This window comes from Primulina eburnea, unplaced genomic scaffold (assembly GCF_022965805.1).
Source record: "Primulina eburnea isolate SZY01 unplaced genomic scaffold, ASM2296580v1 ctg739_ERROPOS11973397, whole genome shotgun sequence".
In the NCBI taxonomy this organism is placed as follows: Eukaryota; Viridiplantae; Streptophyta; class Magnoliopsida; order Lamiales; family Gesneriaceae; genus Primulina; species Primulina eburnea.
Genome location: NW_027331510.1, coordinates 3,944,166 through 3,969,413, shown reverse-complemented (window position 1 = coordinate 3,969,413; position 25,248 = coordinate 3,944,166). Strand labels below are relative to the sequence as shown.

The 25,248-nt window shown below is 34.1% G+C and overlaps 4 protein-coding genes across 5 annotated transcripts; 2 read left to right on the top strand and 2 right to left on the bottom strand.

Annotated features, from left to right (window-relative positions):
- Positions 1-272: 272 nt before the first annotated feature.
- Positions 273-990, bottom strand: LOC140821711 (glucan endo-1,3-beta-glucosidase 7-like). The gene is made up of 3 exons (XM_073182270.1): positions 826-990; positions 477-702; positions 273-381 (listed from the first exon to the last, which is right to left on the bottom strand). Exons 1-3 carry the CDS (start codon positions 922-924, stop codon positions 311-313), a joined length of 396 nt encoding a protein of 131 aa, XP_073038371.1. The 5' UTR covers positions 925-990; the 3' UTR covers positions 273-310.
- A 2,553-nt stretch (positions 991-3,543) lies between these two features.
- On the top strand, positions 3,544-13,526 carry LOC140821757 (protein SEMI-ROLLED LEAF 2-like). 2 transcript variants are annotated; one of them, XM_073182349.1, is made up of 20 exons: positions 3,544-3,823; positions 4,164-4,302; positions 6,510-6,584; positions 6,674-6,789; positions 6,873-6,987; positions 7,138-7,266; positions 7,384-7,431; positions 7,792-7,991; positions 8,083-8,279; positions 8,896-9,179; positions 9,263-9,412; positions 9,538-9,933; positions 10,227-10,376; positions 10,673-10,751; positions 10,827-10,951; positions 11,353-11,544; positions 11,649-11,789; positions 11,897-12,040; positions 12,789-12,986; positions 13,152-13,526. In XM_073182349.1, the coding sequence occupies exons 2-20, from the start codon at positions 4,168-4,170 to the stop codon at positions 13,263-13,265; spliced, it is 2,988 nt and encodes a 995-aa protein (XP_073038450.1). In that variant the 5' UTR covers positions 3,544-3,823; positions 4,164-4,167; the 3' UTR covers positions 13,266-13,526. The 2 variants fall into 2 exon arrangements, with proteins under 2 accessions (XP_073038450.1, XP_073038451.1); XM_073182350.1 differs by having other exon boundaries at positions 3,545-3,823; positions 9,550-9,933.
- Positions 13,527-18,794: 5,268 nt separating this feature from the next.
- On the bottom strand, positions 18,795-21,311 carry LOC140822238 (protein FAR1-RELATED SEQUENCE 5-like). The gene is made up of 3 exons (XM_073182978.1): positions 21,305-21,311; positions 19,935-20,986; positions 18,795-19,823 (listed from the first exon to the last, which is right to left on the bottom strand). The coding sequence occupies exons 1-3, from the start codon at positions 21,309-21,311 to the stop codon at positions 18,795-18,797; spliced, it is 2,088 nt and encodes a 695-aa protein (XP_073039079.1).
- Positions 21,312-22,905: 1,594 nt separating this feature from the next.
- Positions 22,906-25,091, top strand: LOC140821953 (ribosomal RNA small subunit methyltransferase-like). The gene is made up of 2 exons (XM_073182638.1): positions 22,906-23,410; positions 24,149-25,091. Exons 1-2 carry the CDS (start codon positions 23,087-23,089, stop codon positions 24,893-24,895), a joined length of 1,071 nt encoding a protein of 356 aa, XP_073038739.1. The 5' UTR covers positions 22,906-23,086; the 3' UTR covers positions 24,896-25,091.
- Positions 25,092-25,248: the final 157 nt, after the last annotated feature.

Genomic DNA, 25,248 nt, shown 5'->3' with positions numbered 1-25,248 from the left:
ATTTGATTTCAAATTGGTTTCATCATACACACACACACATATTCACATGTTTTGATCGGATCCGTTCTCGTTTCCCGGTCAGACCGGTCGGTCCATTTTCCATTTGAAATTCTAAACATTTGTTCGGTTTCTAATTAAGAAGCATAGCCCGAATTCCTCTTGTATTATATATAATACGCTATATATATATATACACGTATACGAAAAAATAAAAAAATAAACACGAGATTATTTGAATTAGAAATATAAATTAATTTCCATATGTTTATAATAACACAAAGCTACTTAATTAATAGAAAACATTATACTATTACAATATAGCAGCTGTGTCAACTTGATTGGTCCCATTGCACTTCACTGGATATTGGCAAGCATCATGAGCTGCACATATATATATAACACACAAAAAGCAAGTTCGTTTCAGATTATCAATGAAATGCATATATTCAAACAGAGAAACGGGGAAGAAGACATACATGGATCGATTGTAGTTATAGTGCCAACTTCGTTGTTGCACAAGCCGGCGCGTCGATACTCTAGGTCCAGAGCAAAGGACGCATGGCTAACCAAGTTGTTGGGTTCGAAACATGGCGCACCCGGTTGGATAGCAAGACAGTCGTTAATCCCACAAGCATAGTCTATGAATCCTTGCAGCTTATCAGCAGGAGCACCTATTTGTGCCACACACCAATCCTTCCCAACCTGCATTCGAATTTAATTTGTATGTTTGACATTTCCGATGTTTAAGTTGGATGTATAAGTACGTATAAATTTCTGGGAAAAAAATATATATCGTAACGTTAGAGATATAGGAAGTTGACTCACTTGGTTGGTATTGAATTTGGCGTTTTGAGGACGAGAAGATAGCGCAACTCCGACCAAGCAACTAGCGAGAAACAAAATTACTAGCACGTTCTTGGCCATGGCTACTTTTAGTTTAATTTTCAAGAACAATAAGCTTATATTTTGAAAATTATTTTGCTTATTTTTAGATATAAAAAGATCGAAATTTGTGGAGTTATATATATATATATATATAAAAATCTCCTAGACGAACATATTTAATTTCTACAAGTCAACATTTTAATAAAATGATTCGCAAAATATATTATAGATATGATGCGAAATCATGTCGTTTTAATTTTGAAATTGCTATATAGTTAATTTGATTCTAATAATTTTCAACCGTCAATCTTGAAATTTATGGGTTGAAACACGAAATTGACATGAATTCTATAGTTGGGTTCCGTGAAATATATAATTTGTTGATTATCAGGATTATGTGAGAATTGGGAAAGAGATTGAATGAAATCAAAACTATTATATGCCAAAATAGCAAAAATATAATTATTTATGATTTTATTGGATTAATTTTATACCAAAAATATCGTTATTCAGAATATTTATGGATCAGATCGATCCATCTCACATATATAAACATGTGAGGCTGAGTCATGAGAGATTTTTTTTTTGTAGACTCCTTAAATTTATGTAAAAAGAATTTATTAGAAATCATGAATTATATTTTAAGTTTTTCAATTATTTTAAGAAGTGTACTTATATATAAATATATATAAAAAAAAATCGACTGGACATGCGTATGCACGTGAGGGAAAATTCTGATCATTTTCAAGGGTCAATCTTGAAATCTATGATCGAATTACGTAAAAGATGTAGATTCTATAATTGGATTCCATGGTATTTAATTCTGATTGTATAATAATAATTCTTTCGTTACGATAATTTGGAATTAATGGTAAGTAGTAAATAAATAAATGACAATATTTCAAGTAATTAATATAAAAAGATGTTTTTTTGAAAACATTAATATAAAAAGATTTAAGAATAATAAAAGCTGGTTGGCGAATCGAAACTTAAAAATTGACGTGATTTATCTAAATTTAATTTGTATTTGAAAAACGTCAATAATTAAATAAACTATTTATTGAAATATCTTCTCCCTACTCAACGAAATCCAAAACATTCAGATCTCAAAACTTGTCAAGTACTAGATTCGAATAAATTTTTTTTTTTGAATTCTTATCGAGACATTAATTTGATAGAAGGCTCATGAGACATAATCTTACCTAGGCGAAAACTTGTGTGAGACGGGTTCACGAGTCGTATTTTGTGAGACAGATATCTTATTTTGGTTATCCATGAAAAAATATTATTTTTTATGCTAAGATTATTAATTTTTATTGTGAATGTCGGTAGGATTGACCTGTATCACAGTTAAAAATTCGTTAAACCGTCTCACAAAAGACATATTCCCTTTCTTAATACCACCTCTCATGAAAACAGATTTATAAAATTTAAAGGACAATATAATGAATGGAACAAGTAGATGGATTCCATGGAAAGTATATGACACGTAGATTTCATGAAATGTTAATTCTTTTTATATATATAAAAGATTAATTTGTTATATTATGCCAAGACTGCAAAAATATTTAATTTTGACTTTATTCTAATTTTATTATATTAATTATGTCATCACAGACAAATTTAGCTTTCATGACACATATGAATGTGTATCATATTATATATGTTATCTTTCAACATAATTCCTTAAAAAGTCAGATATTACGATTAATTTTTTTAAAGCCCAATAATTTTTCTATGTTTATATATAATTAAGTGAAAAGTGTATTTTAAAAAAAAAAAAAGTGAAAAGTGGAGAATATAAAGTGTAATGTAGAATATCATATATATTATTAGATTACAAAGTTAATAAAATTAAAAGTCGAAAATAATTGTTTTAAAAGGTTGCAAACAATGTGTGTGCCTTCGTCATGCCATGTAATGGAACTTCTTAGGAGGACAAAGAGGATTATAAAATATTTTATTTTCTAAATTTATTGTTATTTATTATATAATAATTTTTTTTTGGTTTGATGTAGAGTTCTCATAACCGAATCGACCTGTTCGAACAAAAACTGGTTAAGGGTTCTGTCAGAAATATATTAAAAAACTGTTTTAGCAGTCAAACCCATCAAAATCGATAAAAAAACGACGGAACCGGATGTGAAACGAAAAACCAATTTTTCTAGTTTTTATTTTTTTTTGAAAAATTAATTTTTAGATCTTAAATTTAATATTTTATTAAATATATACAAGATTATTTGAAATTTGGATTTCGTTTAACATATTATTTAATGATAATATAGTTTATTTAATTGATTGTTTTGTTTTTAAAAAATATATAAGTATAACTGAAATTTTGAATATATGTATATATTTATTTATATTTAAATTTTGATAAATATATATTTTTATATATTTATGTACATCTCATGTTTATATTTTAAACTTAGATAATTTATATTTTTTATTATTTATATACATATTTAAAATATATTTTTTATGATATTATAATTTTATTTTATATAATATAATAGTTTTTGGATCCGATCGTCAAATTGAACCGTTTTTCAAATTAATTTAATTTGATCATCACCCGATTACGTGGTTCTTTGAAAATTAATTAATTAATTTTTTGACTTATTTAATTATTTTTGAAAAGTGAGGAATTGGTGGAACGTTGGGACAATGGTTAGATTTCCAAGTTTCTCTGACAGCAAGAAAAAAGCACGAAGACTCTTTTAGGCACACTGCGAAGCTCTGACGACCACGTGATCTCTCCTTTTACTTTATTTTACCTTTTGTCTATTCCATTTCCCTCGTTCTTGGTTCAATTTCGAGTTCCGAGTTTCATCAAGTATCTTCTTCTGTGCCTGTGATATGAAACCCAGTGTTTTCTTGAAATTCCTGTGAAACTTTAAAGAAATTCTATTGCGGGGGTCTCTCTCTGTTGATGCAGGTATGTGATATGTCTAAATCTTTCTTGATTTTGAAATCTATAGTGTATTTTTAGTTATTTCCTTTCTGGACTTGTCCAAATTTTACTCCTTTTTTTTTTTTTGTTTTTGTTTTTGGGTTGTTTTCTGGTGTTCTGTTTCATTTCAAACAAAAGGCGTTGTTCCGTGTTCAATATTTAAGTTCCTAGTCTCCGTGTTTGTCACATTGTGGCGTTAAACTTGGTTTATCTGCATGTTCTTTTTGTGTATGTGAAAATAGGAGGTGTATGATGGGTATCTGGTGTTCAAAGCATGTGAAATAGATCCGTACTCTTCATTCTTGGCACTTTTTCAAAATTGCAGGAATATGGGTGTTATGTCCCGCAAGTTATTCCCGGCCTGTGAGAGCATGTGTGTGTGCTGCCCTGCTCTAAGGTCAAGGTCTCGGCAGCCAGTTAAGCGGTACAAGAAATTGCTTGCTGAGATATTTCCTAAATCACCCGTGAGTATGGTTTAACAAATCCAGATTTCAGCATTTGGTGTTAATATTTTGTTTATTTATCTCTAGATTAGTCTGTTTTCGGGATAATTTTATATCACTGTCAGTATACGTGAACAATCAATGATGTAGCAATGCATATTTGCTGTTTTTCTGGTACTGTTTACTTGGTATTTTTGATTTGGACGTTTCGTATCACTTTATCGGTTTACACATTTGTCAAATACAATGTGATGACCTTAATTAGAAAGTGTGCCAAAGATCTTTAGTTAGTTCAATAAATTTCAGTCATATAATTTAGAACATTTGTCTTTCTGAGATAAAAATGAAGCGAAACAATTCCAAAAATAAAAATTGTGTTATTCCTTAGATTCAAGTGTTAAAGGGTATGCAAACCATCAGTTGAACACGTGACTGTATGACACAGATCTAAAACAATCAAAATCGGTTACACTAGAAGATTAGAATGCATAACCGTTGCAGAAACTTATTGCCCTGTTGCATGTTTCAGCGAAGATTTTAGTTACTTAGGGATTATATGTCTCTATATTACATCAATAATTCATTTTCTTATTTTCTTTCTTTTTCATTTCTTGCTCAATGCTTGGTTCTCTTAGGGAAATCTCTCCACATTCACAAAGATTTGAAATCTTGTTTAAGAATTTCAGCTTTCCAGTTTAGGCTAGAATAATGCTGAGAAAGAGGGAAAAACTCTTTAAGGTTTACTTGATTGTCCCGTGTCATTCAGTTATTTCACATTCCCTCGATTTCCCATTATATTATAACCTTGAAAAACTAACATAGCTGGACATTCATAAAAATGTTGTCTTGGGATTGGTATTGCACGGTTGAATTTACCATGAAGCATCTGTGTTGGGTTAAACGTGCATGAGTGAGAGTAGTACTGGGATGAGTGACCTCCTGGGAAGTTCTCATGGGTTAAGTTGCTGACCTTGCGTCGTTTGATCTGGTTGGCTAAGTGGACCGTAAAAGAGTGACACCAGATATTATCGGGTAATATTGTCTCTGCTGGGGACAGAGCCGATGGTAGGGAAAGGATAAGACTGATGTCTAAGTGATATGAGATAGTACGAGCAGATAGACGCACCTCTCTAGACTCATGGGCCTAACAGCCCGGCCCATTAGCACCGAAGTAGGTGCAATCTGTACCGCCACAAGTATAAGGAAATAAAGTTGCGCATTGGTTAACAGCTATAGCTTTTGGCCTAGTGGTAAGCGCTTGATCCTAACAATTGGTATCAGAGCGAGTCATGAGTTCAAGTCTCTCAAGAAGCATAATTCTATACTTCTTAGGCGAGGGAATGTTGGGTTAAGCGTGCATGTACTGAGATGAGTGACCTCCTAGGAAGTTCTTATGCGTCAAACTGCTGACGTTGAGTCGCTTGATCTGGTTGGCTAAGTGGGCTGTAAAAGAGTGACACCAGATTTTAACGGGTAATACTGTCTCAGCTGGGGACAAGGCCGACGGTAGGGAAAGAGTAAGACCGATGTCTAAGAGATATGAGATAGCACCAGCAGATAGACACGCACCTCCCTAGACTAATGGGCCTAACAGCCCGACCCATTTGCACCCAAGTAGGTGTACTCTGCGCCGCCACAAGTATAAAGAAATAAAGTCGCGCCTTACTAGTGGTAAGCGCTTGATCCTAACACTATGTAATGGATACAATGGATTTTTTGTTGTTCATTGTTGTTGACTTCAGAAAATGGGCTGTGTAAAAATAATTGCCTAAGAATTTTGGGTTTAATGTGAAATTCCCTAAGTTAGAAGCCTTCTGCATTCCACCATGACTCTCTCATCCAAATTCCAATCCCTGGGATTTTAACTCAAAAAATATAGACACCAAATTCCAATCCCTGGGATTTTAACTCAAAAAATATAGACAGCAATAAGGTTACCTTTGTAGGCTTTTCTTTATTGCAAAATCTTCGGGAATTCTGGTATGAATTGGGTAGAAATTTCGTGTGGACAATATGGTTTGAAGGTTGATGTTATAAACACAAGTGCTGCTGATTTGGAAAAGTACAGAAAAATGAATTATTGCATTTAAGATGTTTTTTGACATTTGATATCACAAAAGTTTGTTGAGTCCAAACCATATTTAAAAAATGATTCATTCTGAAATGAAATAACCTCATATCAAGAAAGTAAATAGACACAACTTAGTTTTGCATTTTTCTTTGTGTAGGCTGGCCGTCCAAATGACCGGAAAATTGGAAAGCTATGTGAATATGCTGTCAAAAATCCATTCCGAATTCCAAAGGTGAATTACGCGCTTTCATGTTTTTGGCTGATGATCCCATTTTTCTTGGGAGGAACAATCATATTTTCTTGACAGTTCCTATTCTTTAGATTGCTAAATATCTCGAAGAAAGGTGTTACAAAGAACTGCGAAATAGTAACCTTATATTTGTCAGTGTCGTTGCGGAAACCTACAACAAATTACTTCATGTGTGTACCGAGCAAGTGTAATAATTCTCTCATGCTATTATTTTTCATTTGTAATTAGTTTATTTTCTCTTGTTCATGGATTCACTTCTTTATGTTTCAGAGCATATTTCGCTGTTAATTTGTTGAACGTTATAAATGAACTGCTGGATGACGCCAAACAAGATGATGCCATAATAATTGGATGCCAAACACTGTCTACTTTTATATACCGTCAGGTGATTAATGAACTTTAATTTTATATTTTTTTAACTCAGTTAAAAGGTGATTTTTGGCTATCATAGATCTTACAAGGCATTGATTCATTATGCCTCAATCGCATTATGGAGATTTATTTTTCATGCCTTATTTATGTATTATCACCACAGGTAGATGGAACTTACGGCCGTAATATTGAAAATTTGGTGGAAAAAGTATGCTTGTTGGCTTGCAAGAGTGATGACGTGCATCAAAAGCATAAGTTGAGGGCAGCAAGCTTGCAGTGCCTCTCTGCCATGGTAATTTGAAAGCAAGGTTTCACCATGTTACTTACATCTATCATTAAGATTTCAATTTTTTTTAGCATTTGTTGTCTTTTTCACCATAACAGTCTGCCTTGCTTCTTCTATCTGCAGGTCTGGTTTATGGCAGAGTTCTCTCAAATATTTGTTGATCTGGACAAGGTCAGTTTTCTGATATCTGTTGATCTTACCATATTTATTGCTTTAAAGTTGGTTGTAATTACTTGTTCGGGGACACATGATTTTTAATCGTTTTCATTTCCTGTAACTGACCTTTGTTTTGTCCATGAAGTCCTAAGTTTTCTCTTAATAATGATGGGACTTATACCCTCCTTTCTCGGTTCTCACGCTTTTATCCCATTTTTTTGTCATGATTTCTTTTTTTCTTGGCATTTCCTATTCTGCTTAAGTTAGGAAAAACATGTTCATTAATCTGTTTGTTTATAGAACATGTTCATACGTCCTTGCGTGAAAATATTTCAGATCTTAATATTTTTTACTTATTACGAGGATCTATTGTAGATTGTGCTTGTTATTCTTGATAACTTTGAGATGGAACAAAATGAAGAAGATGACGAGGGAAGGAATGCGAATCATTATTGGGTGGATGAGGTGTCAAGATGTGAGGGAAGAGTTGCTCCTGGAGTTGGTGGTGACTTGAGTCCTAGTCACACGATCATAAGATCACGACCGGAGAAGAAAGATCCTTCTCTCCTAACGCGGTTTGGGTCTCTCTTTTTATAAATGACAAAATTGGTTGGTATTAGTTCTCTGCTCACATGTTCTTTATTCTCGGATCTTCAATGACTTCAGAGAAGAGGCTGAGATGCCAAAAATATGGGCGCAAATATGTATTCAGAGGTTGGTTGATCTGGCGAAGGAGAGTATGACAATGCGACTAGTATTGGATCCAATGTTAATTTATTTTGACAATGGGAGGCACTGGGCTCCGAATAATGGTTTGGCACTCATTGTTCTTTCTGATATGTTGTACTTCTTGGAAAGTCCAGGTGATTTTGTCTTTTCCCTCTTATCTTCTCATTTCACGATCCTTTCTTTTGATTTGATATTTGATTGGTCGGATGGTTTTATAGTTGAAGGTTTTGCAACTCCTGTATATTTACCATCGTCTGGAACTTATTGAAAATTTTGGTTTCAGTTTTCAGCTTCTGGTGATGTTTATTTATTCTGATGGTTTTAAGAAATTGTAGAAAGTTCGTGCAAAATTTCTGAGTTTTCACCGAACTCATGGCGACCTTGTTTGTCTTTGTTTGGCTTTAACTTGAAAAATTATATACTTCTGTCACTGTTACTTCTGGCTTTCAGTGCAACTTGGGAAATTAATGTAATCAATTCCCAGTTCTGGTGGGGGAGGTGACTTGAAAAGATATGATGTTAGACTACTTTTAATGTAGCTAAGGAAAAAGATCATGATCGATACTGTCGTGATTTTTTTTAATTGTGGGAAGAAAACATGAAAAAAAGTAATAGACTACCTCACATAAGTAACAACATGTACATGCATGCTGTGTTTGAATGACTATTTTATAGTGGGCTGCTTAAAGCAAAGCTGCTGAATTCTGATTTAATATCATTCACAAAGTTCAGTTTCATAATTTTTTTTAGAGAATCGACAATCTATTTTAGCTGGTGTGGTTCGACATTTAGACCACAAGAACATAGCACATGATCCCTCTACTAAGTGCCACGTTATCATAACTGCGACCTGTTTGGCTCGTCAAATAAGATCGGAGTTTTTGATTTCTGATACGGGGTTTGTCAGCGACCTCTGCCGACACCTGCGCAAAAGCTGTCAAGCAACAGCTGAATCAGTTGGAGAGCAAGAGCTGAAATTGAATACTGCTCTTCAAACTTCTATAGAAAATTGCTTGTGGGAAATCATGAGAGGGGTAATGACATTTAGCAGAAAATAAGAATTATTTTTTACTTTTCTGTCTCTTTGATTCGCCTGATCATCGGTGGTAATTGTTAGATCGTTGATGTGCGGCCTTTATTTGATGTCATGTCAATCACACTGGAGAAGCTTCCACCAGTAAAGGCTGTTGCACATGCAGCTCTTTCATCACTTATAATCCTTGCTCATGTGATTTCCTTGGCATCTATACCTGTTCACTCACAGAAGGTTAGAAACTTCATTTAATAACCTCACAAAGATGTTTCACAGATTTGACAGTTTCAAGATAGTTATTAAATGACACCTCCATTTTTATTCATTTTTCATGCTCCAAAGCTTGTCATTCGTCATAGTCCTATTTTCAGGCATTTCCTGAGGCACTTCTTGTTCAACTTTTGAAAGTTATGTCGCATTCGGACGTGGAAATACGTGTCGGAGGGCATCAAATATTTGGTATTCTTCTCACTCCGAGTTTTACCCACACAAGAAATGGTATTTTTAATCATCCTAGGAGATGGCAGTCCAAAAATGCATCGACATTTGCCTCAATTACTAGCCTTCTGAAGAGGCTCCGTGGAGAAAAGCATGGTACCAAAGTGAATCAAGGAAGTGAAAAGGATGATTTTAAGAATTTGGATGAAATCGATGAGGAGTGGAAGCGTGGGTGGTTGCACAAGAATTCTCCCAATATTCATATTTTTAGCGGTCTTTTCGACCAGGCCAATAGACCAGCTAGCTTGCCTGAGACTGTAAGAATTTAATTTTTCCTGGTCAAATAGTGAAAATTATTGTGTTACACTGCACGTGAAATTTGAAGTTTTATTTTTTACATCAAAAGTTTATTTAAATTGAGACCAAAATATTCGGTGGCCATTTATTTTTACCACTCTCTTTTAAGCCAACCTTTTTATTTAGCTTTAAAATAATAATAGTTTTCTCGAATAAATGAAGTAACAAACTTTTTCTGTCCTGTACGTGTCAAATATTTGGCTCTGGGGAGTGTTTACCATCAGCTGCATGACAGGTTTTTTAATCGATGCAGGAACAATCTTTTTTGCACTGCAACGAGGACCAAATAGCACAATTGCTATCTGCTTTATGGATACAGCTTAATCTTCTTAATAATCTACCAGCAAATGTCGAAGCCATTGCTCATTCCTTCTATTTAATACTTGTTTCTTCGTATCTCAAGGTTAAAATTCAACTAACTACATTCCATTTTCCGGTGTTTAGCGTTTAAACTTAAGGAACATAATGAAAGTGATACGTATGAATAAAGAAAATAAATATGCGACAACAATGTCAGATAAAAAATTCTAAGAGTTGCTTAATATATTTTCATTGTGTTTGATGCACATCTATTTTTTGGCTAAATCTTTATGTTTTTGTTCTAATCTAAAATTATTTCTTGGATATTTCTTTCGGAGATTTTTATAATTTTACTTCATGTGTTTGATCTGTGACGGCCTCTCAATTCACATTTTTCAGAACTCCAACAATACGATTGTACTCCGATTCTTTCAGCTTCCCATGTCACTCAGAAAGTTGGCCTTGGACTCCAGTAATGGTATGGAGCTTGCTTAAATATTGAGTCTTTTAGTTCAAAAGAAGTAATTTATAATTAAATTATTTCTGTTGACAGGTTCTTTATCTCCTGCATACCAGCGATTGCTTCTTGTATTGTCAACTGCAATGTTGATGTTTGCTGCAAAGTTGTATCACGTTGCTGACTCCCATGATTTATTTAATATGTTGCTTGAGAATGATGTAAGTATTAATGATTAATGCTTTTGCTCCAATCCCCATGCACAAATTAATCATCTTTCCTTTTTTTATAGTAAATGAAATATATACAGGTTAGCCATTTTATTTGCAAAGCTACCATCTATCTCTTGGCCATACCATAGTGAAGATTATGTTTATTTAGATTGATGTGGTGATGTACAATTCTGTCAGTAGTTTCTCGGGTATTAGTGGATACATGTAGTTATATACTCTCACTCTGTTGATCCAATTACGAATAACTTACAAGCAGATATTGATTTGCATTACATTAACTCAAACGTACTATTTAGATAACTGATAGTTATTGATTCACCTAATTTTTCCCCATTATTGCTCCATTTTGTCTAGTTTTTGGAAACTTATTCACATTTTCTACATTTTAGGTTGATCCATTTATTGGCATCAGTGATGACTATCAAGTTTATCTGAAGCCACAAGTTGAAGTGAAAGATTATGGTTCAGCTTCAGACAATGAGGAAGCTTTATCTTTTCTCACTAAACTGCAGGACAAAGCCTACAAGTCCGACAAAATTGTTTATGGCCTGTTGTTTGAAAGTTTATCCAGCATTACAAAGGTATTCTTTCAATTCTGTGGAGTAAACTTTCTTATGCAAATTCCCAGCGACAGTCTGAAGTGTTTAAAATGTAAAGACTTACTTAAGTGTTTTATGTCTATAAGTTTGGGGCCGAGGATATAGCCAAACAACTATCTGAAGAATTTGTACCTGAAGAAGCTTTTATGTTTGGCCACAATTCAATACTCGACATAGATTACGCCCAAACAGCTGCACACTCCAAGGGATCACCATCCTATGACGGGGTAAACTATCTTCCAAGCTTTTGGTGGATAATAACTGCTTGGTCCATCACTTTTCAAGTCTATTTCCTATGACTAAGCATGAGCTTTGACTTGTATTTTCTTCTCAGGAATTTTCTGCAAATTCATTGGTCGATGATGACGCTGTTAGCATGTCATCGGTTGCTGACATATCCCGCTTCGTTCCCAAGGCACCACCATCTGCATCTCCATCGATGTCTCGTATTGTCAGCATCGGAAAGTTACTTGAATCGGTAATTACCTATTAATTCTGTGAGAATGTGATGAATGCTTGCTCGAAGAAACCCCACAAATGGACAAGATGATGATCACTTGTTTTCTTGTTTCTTGCAAACTGAAGCTCCTCTGTTGATTTAACTCTGGAAAGATGTAAAAAAAATTTAAGATCATCTTCAAGACCTTGTTTTTTAGTTTGTCTCATTGGACACTTTGGCTATTTTTCCAAACTATTTTAATAGTTATGCGGACGATATTCAAACAATTATTTGCTAAAATTTATGCAAAAATCATATATTAGTAGAATGCCACTGTTCTCCAAAAAAAAGAGAAAAAGAAAAGAATGCCACCCTAGGTTCATAGGTGGAACCTTGAGCAAATATTTCGATTCAGTTGGGAGACTGAATCATGAGAATTATGGGAATTGGGGTTTCGTGGTTTCAGGGAGTCTTAGAGTTCTCGAAATCGTTGTCGTTAAACCCACTAGGCTTATCTTCTGTTTTTGAATCAGGCTCCATCTCATTAGTTCTTTCCTTTGCATTATTTGATTTGAACCATTTCAGATGTAAGGACTTGATCCCCTCCATCTGTTCAGATTTATGCATGCTGGTCGAGACCTGCTTTAACTCGTCTGGTGGCGATTTTTCGCAAAAGAATATTTATTGTAATATTCTCTTGTTTTTCAGAAACCGATGCCTCATTGGAACAAATGTATCTCGTCTCAATGAAAAAAATTATTTGTGCTTATGAGCGTTTTGGTTTCAGGCACTCGAGGTTGCAGGTCAAGTAGCTGGAGCATCTGTCTCCACCTCGCCACTTCCATATAGCACTATGACCAATCAATGCGAGGCCTTTGGTACCGACACACGAAAGAAGCTTTCTAATTGGTTGCTCCATGATAATCAGTACACTAAAGCCAATGTTCCATTTTTTCCCGCAAATGGGTTGTCAGCAGTTGACAAGGTGACCTTGTAATTATAGCCACTAATTTTTAATTTTGCACGTATTTGCATCAATTATCATTGGACTCGATTTGAGCTCTTGGTGATTCATGTCGGCTTCCAGATTTGCCTCTCAGAAGCATTAATCTCAGTTATGTTTTGATCAGAAATCCTCATTTTCGTGCAGATATCGAGCTATGAACACGATCGAGGTGCTGCACAACCAATGAACCCATGGTTGGCTCTCAAGTTACCCCCTGCCAGCCCATTCGACAATTTCCTCAAAGCTGCTCGAGGTTAAGAACGTGGAACACACGTCCACCTGGCTAGACATTCATTAGTCCAGTGAGTGGGGAAACTTCAATGGTGTCAACTGTCAACTTTGTCTGCTAAGACCTACTTCTGTATTTCTAACAGTTACTTCTTCTGCCTCATATTACTGTTTGAGATGGTGTGTTATTTTCTGTGTTCTTTCATACTTTTTGTCTGTAACTTTGGAGTATATTCGTTACATTTCCTAAAGATATAACCCGTGGTCCGAATGGCAAGGATTTCGTCGGTATGTCTCATGTTCGAATCTTATGAATCGAGAACGAAATTTACTGGCTAGGATTTCGTCAGTATAATTCTTATTTCTTTCAAGTCTTGTGAATAGAGAATGACAAGCTGAGATGTAACACAACTCTTGAGTCTCAATTGAGTATATTGATGGATCCGGTTTTCTACGCGCCCAAACGCAGCGGAAGTTTTAAAAATTTATTTATTTTGACAATCAAAATATATTTTGCTTTGGACGCTCATATGATTTTTCATAGTCAAACATTCATAGGATGTTTAAAAGTCATATCTTTGGTGAATAAATCACTGGACACCAACTGATCCGGTATAACAGATCTAGCTCTTAATGAATTCCAACGAACTTTCTTCAATGGACCCCTTTCTTTCCTTCTAATTAGGTCCACGACTGGATGATCTATTCCTCTTCCAATTTGCACTAGAAAATATGGAAGATATTTTACGTAGGAGAGAAAATAATTGAGAGACGGCTCAAATATTCTTTTTCTTGAAAAGTGGCCAAAGTTTGGAGAATTTGGAATTGTGATTCTCGGCAATCACAATTAGAATTGTGGGAAGCTAGGTCTTATTCTTATTTATATATTAATAACAAGAGCTTTTAACCTAAATTCCACAATTATGGATTTAGGTTCCTTAATTAAATTCAATGGGCTTTGTTAATTAAATTGACTAGTCAAACTAGTTTAATTAATTATATTAAAGTCCATTAAGAACTTTAATCATTTAATATGTTGGACTTGTACTCCTACAAGCCCATTAAACATATCTCTCATCATTTTTAATTTAATATTTAATAAACTCAACACTTGAGTTTAATAAATTAAATACATTATAAATTCAACATTTGAATTTATTATTTAAATTATAAATTCAACTTCTTGAATTTATCACCTCCAAAATTTAATATTTAATAAACCCAACTTTTGAGTTTAATAAATTAAATTATCAAATTTTATAAATTCAACTCCTTGAATTTATTTTCTCCAAATTTCATAAATTCAACTACTTGAATTTATTTTCTCCAAATTTAATTATCATAAATTCAACTCCTTGAATTTACTATATTATAATATAAATTCAACTCCTTGAATTTATTCTCTCCACGGGAACAAACGATCCAGTGCTTGTGTGACCTTCAATGGTTCAGGGATACAGCTAGCCGTGGGTTCACAACTCCTTGTGATTCAAGATAACATTTATTCTTATTCGGGCTTACCCTAGTCAGCCCCATTCTTTTCATCAACACTTTGATCAAGAATGTCAGAACTCATTTCTGATTGCACCCATCGGATCATGGTAAGAGCGTCTAGTAGCATCGCCCCATGATCCCCTAGGTATCACTGATAGTGCCTGCAAGAACCAGTCGATTATGATTAACGTACAGTACGGTCCCTTCATCTCATATATCCTGATCGAATCTGCAACCATTGGTTCATCGAGGGTTGCATATTAATTCGATAACTATGTGATAACTATAATAGTGGCATCGCATGTACTATTTGGAGAACTCCTTCTCCAACGTACATCTCGTACTCTGGCCAGAGATTTCATGCACTATTATTTCATTAGATCACATAGGATATCCACACCTGTAGGTGAGCGGTGAATCTCCGACTACAATGCACTGGCTCCTATATGTGTCGCAACTGTACCCAACCTCGCCACCTGATGACTCTCCTGGAGCCGGTAAACGAGTCAAAGCACAGCCCTAGCATATAGAGCATCAGTGTTGTCCCGGGTCGTAAGGACTAATGGTGTACAATCATAACCACGGACTTATCCTCTCGATGAATGATAACCACTTGGAAAGTCTCAGGGAGGGTTGTTCGGTATAATCATCATATGACTACACATCTGCATGTTTGGACATCTCTATGCCCTTACCAAAAAACGCAGTACACAACATCACATATGCTAGTCTCGAGCTCAAGCGGCCTTTATCCCTGTTTTAGGCGGCTGAATCGACTAGGAACGAATTTAGAATATGCAGTGTTTACAAATGAGTTTCAACATCGAATTACGATTCATTTGTATTAAAGCATAATCAAGGACTTTATCTATGCTGTATGCATGAGTATACAGATAAAGTATAACAAGACCATAAAAAGTTAAATTATATTAAAATAAAGATTGTTTATTTCACTTGAGTCAATAAATTCTCTAGCCAACCGTTGGTTTACAGAATATCTACTCTAACATATATTGGATTTTACTGAAATGAATTGTTCATTGTTGATACAAGTAATAACCTTTTGCAAATTTATTTAAAAACCAATAAAATCTGTACTTCTTGAAATAATGTAACATGAATTTGAAATTGTAATGATTAACTTTACCCCACTAAAGCTTAAATAAAATGAATAATATTATAGGGATAACTTACTATTTTTTTAAAGATAAAAACTTGTATGAGACGGTCTCATGGGTCGTATTTGTGAGACGAATCTCTTATTTGGGTCATCCATGAAAAAGTATTATTTTTTATGCTAAGAGTATTACTTTTTATTGTAAATATGGGTGGAGTGGACCCGTCTCACGGATTAAGATCTGTGAGACGGTCTCACATAAGACTCACTCTTTTTGAAATCTTCAAATTTTTTTAATGAGAAATTCATATATTAATATTCAATTTCAAATCTCAAGCATATTTAAAAAAAAAATAGAAATTTCATAGATCTTCCTTTTCATAAAAGAATTTTGAGTATAATTCTTGTGAGACGTCTCACGAATTTTTATTTGTGAGATTGATCAACCTTACCGATATTCACAATAAAAAGTAATAATTTTTCATAGATGATCCAAATAAGAGATCCGTCTCACAAAATACGACTCGTGAGATCGTCTCACACAAGTTTTTGCCAAGGATTTTAGCAATTTCGTGATTTCACGAGAGTAGTGTATACAATTAACCTAATATTATATTTTATCAAAAATATCTTCTATACATTTTAATTGCTTTTGTGTATTGTATTGTGTAGATTAAGTTTTAACTTAATTAGATACTTAAAAAACAATCACTTTAAAAAGTGGATTTATTTTTTTTCAGAATTTATATTACTTTTTTTTTCTGAAGGGCAGTTTCGTCAACAAGCAGAAACCCAAGGTTTTTATGCTGGAGTTAAACCCCCGACTGAAGTCTTCAGTCTCGTGCGTCTTCTTCCCCAAGCTTTCTTCAATCGGTCGTCAATGGCGGTTCAATTTCAGTCCCTCATGTAACCCTAGCTTTCCATCGCCTTCGGATCCCGGAATTATCTCCCAAGACTCTTGATTTTCTTAACCATTCCCCATGCTGAAGGTCCTCGCCTCTTGCCAATTCGGGGCGTACATTGGGTGTCAGGTTTCTTCTGGGGATATCGTGCCCCCATTGCTCCGGGCGCTGAATTCTCAGAGAGGGAAAAATGGGAGGAGCAAGCATTTTTACCCAAGGTTTTTCTGCTCTGATGCATCCGACTCGGTGGAGTCAGCAGGGGCAGAGACTACACGGGTGGAATCGGCAGCTGGAGAAGAGGCGGAGGGGAACTCCTCGTCAGCTGTTGTGCCTACTGTGTTCAGACCGAAAGATTGTTCAACTGTTAGTTTTTTCATGATCGTGAACCGCTAAAAAAATTGTTTGAAAATTATGGATTGCTGTCCATGATTTTATAATCTTTGAGGAAAGAACGTTTTGTACTATTCATGAGTTGTGCACTCGATGTAGTAAACCAAAATCAATATTGCACTAATTTAATTAGTGATGTATGTAATTATTTGGCCAACATTGAGTCTTTAGCTTCCTTTGTTCTTTGTGGTTTGACTATTGAATGAGTGGAATCAGAATAATATGAAACCAGAATTAATATGAAACCAACTTTTGAATTGAATCAAATTGAGAAAAGCAAATGCAGAAGAAAAATTTGAGGCTAAGAAACACAAAAACTTTTTTTAAATGAAAAGTGAAGAATCGATTTTATTTATAGGTTACAATACTCCTTAAATTTTATAAAATAACACACATTTGTGATGTATAAAAAATTTAAAAACCTGACATGGAATTTTGATTATGTTACATTTGTGTCCCAAAGTGAAGGATGAGATTTAGGACTTCTGATTGTAGTCGCCTCCTCAAAATATGAGAAAAAAAATAGTACTGAGGCTGTATATATACAATCATGTAGTGAAGTTGGGGAGAGTCTATGCTCCACCGGGAGCTTTACTCCCTCTGCATCAAATAATTGACACGTGTCTCGTCTTATTATTTTATTTTGTTTGTCTTTTTAATTTTTCTTTTCTTTTCTCTTTCCTAATTTATTGCTATTTTCTCTCTCAACTTTTTTAATTTCTCTTTCTTGGTTACGTTAACTTATCATTACAAATTACAAATGTTGTTTTTTCTTTCTTAATTTTTTTAATTTTTCTATTTCCTCATTTATTGTTATTTTTCTTGTTTCCTTTTTCTCCTAACTAGTGTCATACCTAGTATGACATAATATTTACAAAAAAAGGATTCATAATATTGTAACTATATATTTTCAAATTTATATCTATAAAACTAATACGAAATATGAAACAACAACATTCAAATGTAATTTTATAATAATTAGAACATCATATGTGTTTCAACAAATAGTTGAACAACATTATATTCACTGTGAACAAGCAAAAATCATGTTCTAGTCACACCATCAAAAATCTCCAAAAGTCATTCTACCATCAGCAAGGTCTTCAATCATCCTACAAAATAATGCACCCAGTTTATAATAATTAATGACCATTCATATTCATAAAAATATAATAATAATATTCATATCTTCTAAAACTTGGTAAGACTAACCTGTGAAAATTTATGAGATAAATGTTGCATTTCATTTGGATTGAGACCACTCCAATTGTTATGTAATTCATGTCCGTGTTCCTTTAAAAACAACAGGTGAGTAATTTCAATGTATTTATATATAATCAAACAATAATAATAATTTTACTTACACCATGCATAACATAATTTAATGTTGGACAAGATATTTGAGATGACCAATGAAGATGGTGCATTTCTTGAGCTCCATTTTGATGAGAATGATGTGGATGACCAATTGTTGCTCCAAGAAAAAGTTCATCTCTTGCATATTGAATGTTTTGAACTTTACTTGTTGTATTTTTCATCATTCTTCCTGTTATATATATATATATAACAAACAAAAAATAGGTTAATACATTACATTTTCAAATAATACACACTATAGCATGATAAAGTGAAATGTGCTATAATTACAGTGTAAATTTAGATATAAGTATTATCTTTTTTTTTCTTTCCTTTTGAAATCCAATGGCTTGTCATTCCAGAGTTATTAGTTCTCTTTGATCTAATATGAGCAGGATCACGTACAATCATTTGATTCATGTCATGATCATCTTCATCAACAATTTCACCAGCAATTTCAACATCTAATTTCATGTTCTCAAACATCTCATTTATCTCCAGTGAAAGACTTTGAAGTCTTCTTTTGATCAAGTTTTTCGAATCAACATGAACCGTACTTTTTGTAATGAGATCATAACAAAGTCTCATCATTTGATTTCTATACACAACATCTGAATCTTTCCCACACTCCATGCTGAAATTTTCACAACATTGTATCCTATTTCTAATTGTCTTCGTCCATCGCATTTTTATGTATGTTGTTGGTATCGAATGGACATTCATGAATTTTAAAACAATCAAAATGTGCTTACACAACACTCCAACTGTTTCAAAATAATGACAAGTGCATTTGATTTCATTAGTTTCCACATCAAATGTGACATTTTGGATCCTATTTGATTGTCCAACCGATCTTATGTCAAACTTCATTGGATTGCCCGTGAATGTAGGGGGATGATCAAACTCAATGTTTAAAGAATTCACTAACTCCTTTTCAAAGATTTTGTAGATGTCAATTGTATAAACAAATGCGGCATGCTGTAGCAACGGTTGATTTTTCACTACGAGTGTAGGCATCTTATGTCGGCACTTATAGTCTTTTTCATTTTCTTTTATCCGCCACCGTTTCTGAATTTCTTCAAATCTATTCACAAATTCAAATAGAGTAAAAGTTCTCTTTCCACCATCTTTCAAAACAGAGTTTGTGCATTCACTTCTAGAGGTAGCCTTAAGCCCAGCACAAAATTTTTGATTACTAAAGGCTGTTGACCATTTATGTCGCAACTTGTACATTCCCCTCAACCACGAATGGTTTTCAAGACCAAACTCACCAATCATTTTTTTCCACACCACATCAAATTCTTCCTCGGAATCACAAAATTGCATACACTTCATAAACATGCCTTTAAATTCATGATTGACATTCAAATTACCCAAATGTGAAGGGGCATTTTTTGAAATGTGTCATTGGCAAAGACGATGTTGTGAACATGGAAACACCGATTCAATAGCATTCATCATTGCTTGACATTGATCTGTGAAAATTGTTTCTGGTTGTTTCCCCCCCATAGATTCAAGAAATGTCTTAAACAACCACTGAAATGAAGTCTCTGTTTCATCAGACATGAAAGCTAACCCAAACATCACATTATCCATATGATGATTTATGCCAACAAATGGAGCACATATTAAATTATATCTATTAGTCCGATAAGTTGTATCAAAAGAAAGCACATCACCGAAATACTCAAAATCAATCCTAGCTCGACTATCTCTGTAAAAAAAATTTGACAAACGACCATTTTCATCCATCTGAATATCCCAATAAAACAAGTCTTCCTCGTTTGATTTGGTTTTAAAATATCGTATCAACTCAAAAGCATCTCCATTTTCAACCCTCGAGTGTCCCTTAGTGACATAATTCAGATAATTATAAGCATCTTTTCGAATAAAACCTAAATTCTCCACTCCATGTGATTCTTTTTCCATATATGACAACACACTAGAAGGTTTTATCCCAGCCTCTGACATTACTCTTAAAGTTTCACCTTGAGCATATGAAACTTTACGAGCCGATCTCAACAAATATCTTTGACTTTCATCAACCATTTCATGATTATGGTTCATTTCAAAAATTGTCACTTTCCAGTCTTCATTTTTTTTCCTTCGAATCCTAAGTCTTGCTTTACATTTGGTTCTTGTTTCTAGATTTTGATACAAAGGTCTATTGTTATTTGTACTCCGCTTTCCATCCTTTATTCCTTGAGATGAACATTCAAATTCTTTCATATAAAGATCTTTAGAACCACTAAAATAAGCTTCTTTCCCCCTTCGAGCACTAAAACCTTTAGTGTGTGCATACTCACAATATAATAAATAAGCATCATCAATACTTTTTATGGTTTGACCAATAGCTAACCTTTGCTCAAATTCCTCAACAGTGGATACATGTTTTTTCTCAACATCTGACGTCTCCTCATTTTCGGCCTTGTTGTCTTCATTGGTGCAAATGATATTACCAATAACACCTTCTCCATCATTTAATATCAAATCTAACAAAAAATAGAGATAAACATTATAGATATTAAAAATCATCAATTAACAATATCATTTGATATATAAACGATCAAGTAAGATATTTTAAAAAATATGATGCATTCTATCAATGTTGTATTTATGGGCATATTTGTGTTTCTTTTAAAAAAAATTCTTTATATTAATGTATTGTTCATATAAATGAATGGTGAAAAATAATATTAAATCAAAAAATAAAAATTGGCTATTCAAGAAACGATATCAACGAAACATTAAATGGCGATTCTGAAAAAGAGGAATTTAAATGGACTAAAAAACTACTATAAAATACATACCTTCCATTAAAAATTAATGCTGCTGAATGAGAGAACTTTGGGTTGTTGAATGGCGGGAAGAAGACACTCGCATCACTTAATTGACGGTGGTGAAGAATTAGATTTTTTTTATCGCTCAACTTTTTCTTCTCTTAGTGTTCAACCATGGTTAAATATATAAATGTAATGATAAGTTAAGGTAACCAAGAAAGAGAAATTCAGAAAATAGACAGAGAAAATAGCAATAAATTAGGAAAGAGAAAAGAAAAGAAAAATTAAAACGACAAACAAAAAAAAATAATAAGACAAGACACGTGTCAATTATTTGATGTAGGGGGAGTAAAGCTCCCGGTGGAGCATAGACACTCTCGTGAAGTTGGATCATTGATTGAGACTGACAACTTACAAGAAATAAGTCGATTAGGATAGATCGATCATTTATAATAAATATCGGGCCACAGATAATATGCGTGTAAAACTACGAAGTAAATTAAAACTTTGAAAAACAACTTCCATTAATCCGTCTCTCTCTCTCTGCAAACACCAAAAAAAAAATTTGATTAATAGTTTATGTCCATAAATGAACAAAAAAAACATGTTAAGAGGGGAAAAATGTCGGCAAGAATAGTTAGAGGAAAAATTAAATAAGGTGGGGACATCATGTTTTGCATGTTTTAAAACGTGGGTTGGTAGTAGAATGAAATTTCGTGGAAATTTCAGAAAACACGTCTTCACACTGACAAGAGGCTCTATAAATAGAGCTCTCCCTTCATTCTGAAATCATCTCTTCTTCGAGTTTTCTCTCATCTTATAAGCATTTGAGTGCTTAGTTCTATAATATTTGTGAGGTGTTTTGTTCTCCTGTATTAAGAGAGTGTGCGTTCTCTTTGGAAACACAGTGAGTGAGTTGTACACCACAATATTATAGTTGAATTCTTTTCATCTTGCCCGTGGTTTTTATCCTAATAATTTTTAGAGGTTTTCCACGTAAATCTCGGTGTCCAATTTACTCTTTATTTTCGGATTTATTATTTCAAATTCCGCACGTGGGACCAACTAAAAAGCCAATATAAAGTAAATATATAGAATATGATATAACAAGTTAAACAGAGGGGCTAGCTTGACACTTAAACAGCGAACATTTTTTTGTAGATTTTCTTTATTCATGGCAACAGAGGGGCTAGTCTCAAGGATAACAAATAAATGCAAATAGAAGGTTTAACCTAAAGATTGCTGTGTTATGGTGAAGATGAGATCTCTATAATGATTGTATTGAGTTTTGAGCATTTTAATCGACAGAATGGAAAATATTTGTGTATATATATCATGACTGGTGCAACTGGAATGAAGAAATTTTATAAATATGCCGAGCAGTTCTGAATAAATTTTATGTTAATAATTAAGAAATTAACTATACAAGAAATTACAACAACGCAAGAAATGCATTAAATGTTTTGGTTGAATGTCAGCCACCGATACTTTCATAAGAAACAGAAGATTATATATAATCCCCACCACGATTTCAACTTCAATTTCTTCCTACCAGCAACGAACCAGGATGCTGCGAGAATCGGAGAGTAAGAACGAGAATTGGAAAATGTCTAAAAACGACCATATATATATATATAGAATATTATTATAATATTTGAATTGTAGAATATATTATTGGATATATGTTTATTGGGCCGACTTTAGGACCCAGAGGCCCGAGTTGCCCAAAGACCAAAACCCCTCTCCCCCCAAATTCAGCCGCAGTCGACACGGGGAAAAGAGAACCCAGAGATCTCCGATTTCACCTCTCTAATGGCGGGAGGCAAGATCAAGAGAGAGAGGCCGTCCCAAAAGGGCGGAGCCGCCGCGGCTTCGAAAGGTTTCCAGGGCGGAATCCCCTTTCACAAGTCGAAGGGACAACATATACTTAAAAACCCACTGTTGGTCGACTCAATTGTTCAAAAAGCCGGAATTAAGTCTACTGACGTCATCCTTGAGATTGGTTCTGGTACGGGTAATCTCACGAAGAAGCTCCTTGAAGCTGGGAAATCGGTCGTGGCTATAGAGATCGATCCTCGTATGGTTCTCGAGTTGCAGCGTCGTTTTCAAGGAACTCCTTTTTCTAATCAATTGAAGGTTAATATTTTGCAGCCCTTTTGCGTTTTTAGAGAATATTTATTTCAAGAATTATGTGGCGTGCAAGTGGTTTTTTTTTTGCTCTTGGTTTTTAGTTTTATGTTGTTTGCCTGGAGGTTCGAGAAATTTGCTGAAGATTTCAATTGAATTAGCTGGTAAACAAATTATCGAGTTGTTATTATATTAAAAGTTATTTACTTCTTTAGTTGTACTAGAATGGAACTCTTCCATATTCATAATCCACTAATTTGAACAAAGGCGGTATTTTTATTGTGGGAAAAAATATGAGTCCAGAATTGTCTCTGCAATCATCTTGGCGTTATCCTTTCTACTAGTGTATAGCGTTGAAAATCCAATTTTCGTTCACTATTTTTTTGTGTGGTGGAATTCCCCCCATAGATGCCATGCTTGTTCGAACTTGGAGAGCAGGTCTCAAGTGAATTGATACTATAATATTTGAATCTCACTGCATGAATTTAGAGATTACTTTTTTGTCCGAGACTCTGATTGTACTCAATTCTTTCTTTGGTTCAATGTTTTAGCCTTACTTCTTTCTCTTTTATTTGAAAAAGATCTCTCAACCTGAAATAATAATCAAGGCAGTGGAAGTTATTCGGTCTTACCTGATTTAGTCGGCTTTTGTTGTTGTTTCATCTCATTGTTTCCGGACACTTTGTGACATGTAGAGTAATTCTGAAGAAATGATCAAAACTTATTATTTCAATATTCTTCCTTCAGGTTATACAAGGAGATGTTTTAAAGTGTGATCTTCCATACTTTGACATTTGCGTGGCAAACATCCCATATCAAATTTCGTCTCCTCTTACCTTCAAGTTATTGTCTCACCGTCCATTGTTCAGGTGTGCGGTAATTATGTTCCAAAGGGAATTTGCCATGAGGCTTGTTGCTCAACCAGGTGATACCCTCTATTGTCGTCTTTCTGTGAACACTCAACTTTTGGCCCGGGTTAACCACTTGCTGAAGGTTGGAAGAAACAACTTTAGGCCACCACCCAAGGTTGATTCTTCCGTAGTTAGAATTGAACCAAGGAAACCACTTCCTCCTGTGAATTTCAAGGAGTGGGATGGTTTAGTCCGAATCTGTTTCAATCGAAAGAACAAAACTTTAGGTTCTTTGTTTAGACAAAAGACTGTCCTTTCGATACTGGAAAAGAACTACAAGACTTTACAGGCACTGCAGCTTACACCAAAAGGATTTTCGGATGATGCAGAAATGTCCTCGTGTGTATCTGCTTTAGGAGACACTCTTGGTGATTTGAACATGGACAGCGAAGAGGGAATAAATGACGATGAGATGGAGACTGAAATGGACGATGGTGATAATAAGACCTCGGGGTTTAAGGATAAAGTTTTGGGCATCTTGAAGCAAGGAGGTTTTGAAGAAAAACGATCCTCCAAGCTCTCACAAGGCGATTTCATGCATCTGCTTTCTTTATTTAACCAGGCCGGTATTCATTTTTCTTAGTGTTAGTACCAGTTTTGCCCATCTCAACAAGAAGTGTTCTTTTTATTTCGTATGATTACCGTTTTTGTTTTTCTTCAAGTCTAAGGTCTCAATCGTACGTGGAGTATAATCTATGTATTTGGAATTACTTGGGCTTCGTTTAGACATGTTTCAAGTATCTGACAAAGGAAAAAATTTGAAGCATGTGATTGGATAAGATTTTGTTAAACATTTTTTAATTTTTTTTAAGAATAAACAATTATCTCATCAATTCTAAAAATATTTTTATATAATAATTGCTTATTCTTAAAACAACCTTCAAAATATTACACAATGTTTTAAAACGTTGAAACGATTCCCTCATGAGGAGTATT

Excerpts from the sequence above, each read along its gene's own strand:
- LOC140821711 (XM_073182270.1), bottom strand. The coding sequence starts at position 924 with ATGGCCAAGAACGTGCTAGTAATTTTGTTTCTCGCTAGTTGCTTGGTC. Across the intron at positions 703-825 it reads CCAAATTCAATACCAACCAA|GTTGGGAAGGATTGGTGTGT; the intron begins GTGAGTCAACTT and ends ATTCGAATGCAG. Across the intron at positions 382-476 it reads TATAACTACAATCGATCCAT|CTCATGATGCTTGCCAATAT; the intron begins GTATGTCTTCTT and ends ATATATGTGCAG.
- LOC140821757 (XM_073182349.1), top strand. The coding sequence starts at position 4,168 with ATGGGTGTTATGTCCCGCAAGTTATTCCCGGCCTGTGAGAGCATGTGT. Across the intron at positions 6,790-6,872 it reads CATGTGTGTACCGAGCAAGT|AGCATATTTCGCTGTTAATT; the intron begins GTAATAATTCTC and ends TTTATGTTTCAG. Across the intron at positions 11,545-11,648 it reads GTTTATCCAGCATTACAAAG|TTTGGGGCCGAGGATATAGC; the intron begins GTATTCTTTCAA and ends TATGTCTATAAG.
- LOC140822238 (XM_073182978.1), bottom strand. Across the intron at positions 19,824-19,934 it reads TGATGAATGCTATTGAATCG|TGTATGCAATTTTGTGATTC; the intron begins GTGTTTCCATGT and ends ATGTTTATGAAG.
- LOC140821953 (XM_073182638.1), top strand. The coding sequence starts at position 23,087 with ATGGCGGGAGGCAAGATCAAGAGAGAGAGGCCGTCCCAAAAGGGCGGA. Across the intron at positions 23,411-24,148 it reads CTTTTTCTAATCAATTGAAG|GTTATACAAGGAGATGTTTT; the intron begins GTTAATATTTTG and ends TTCTTCCTTCAG.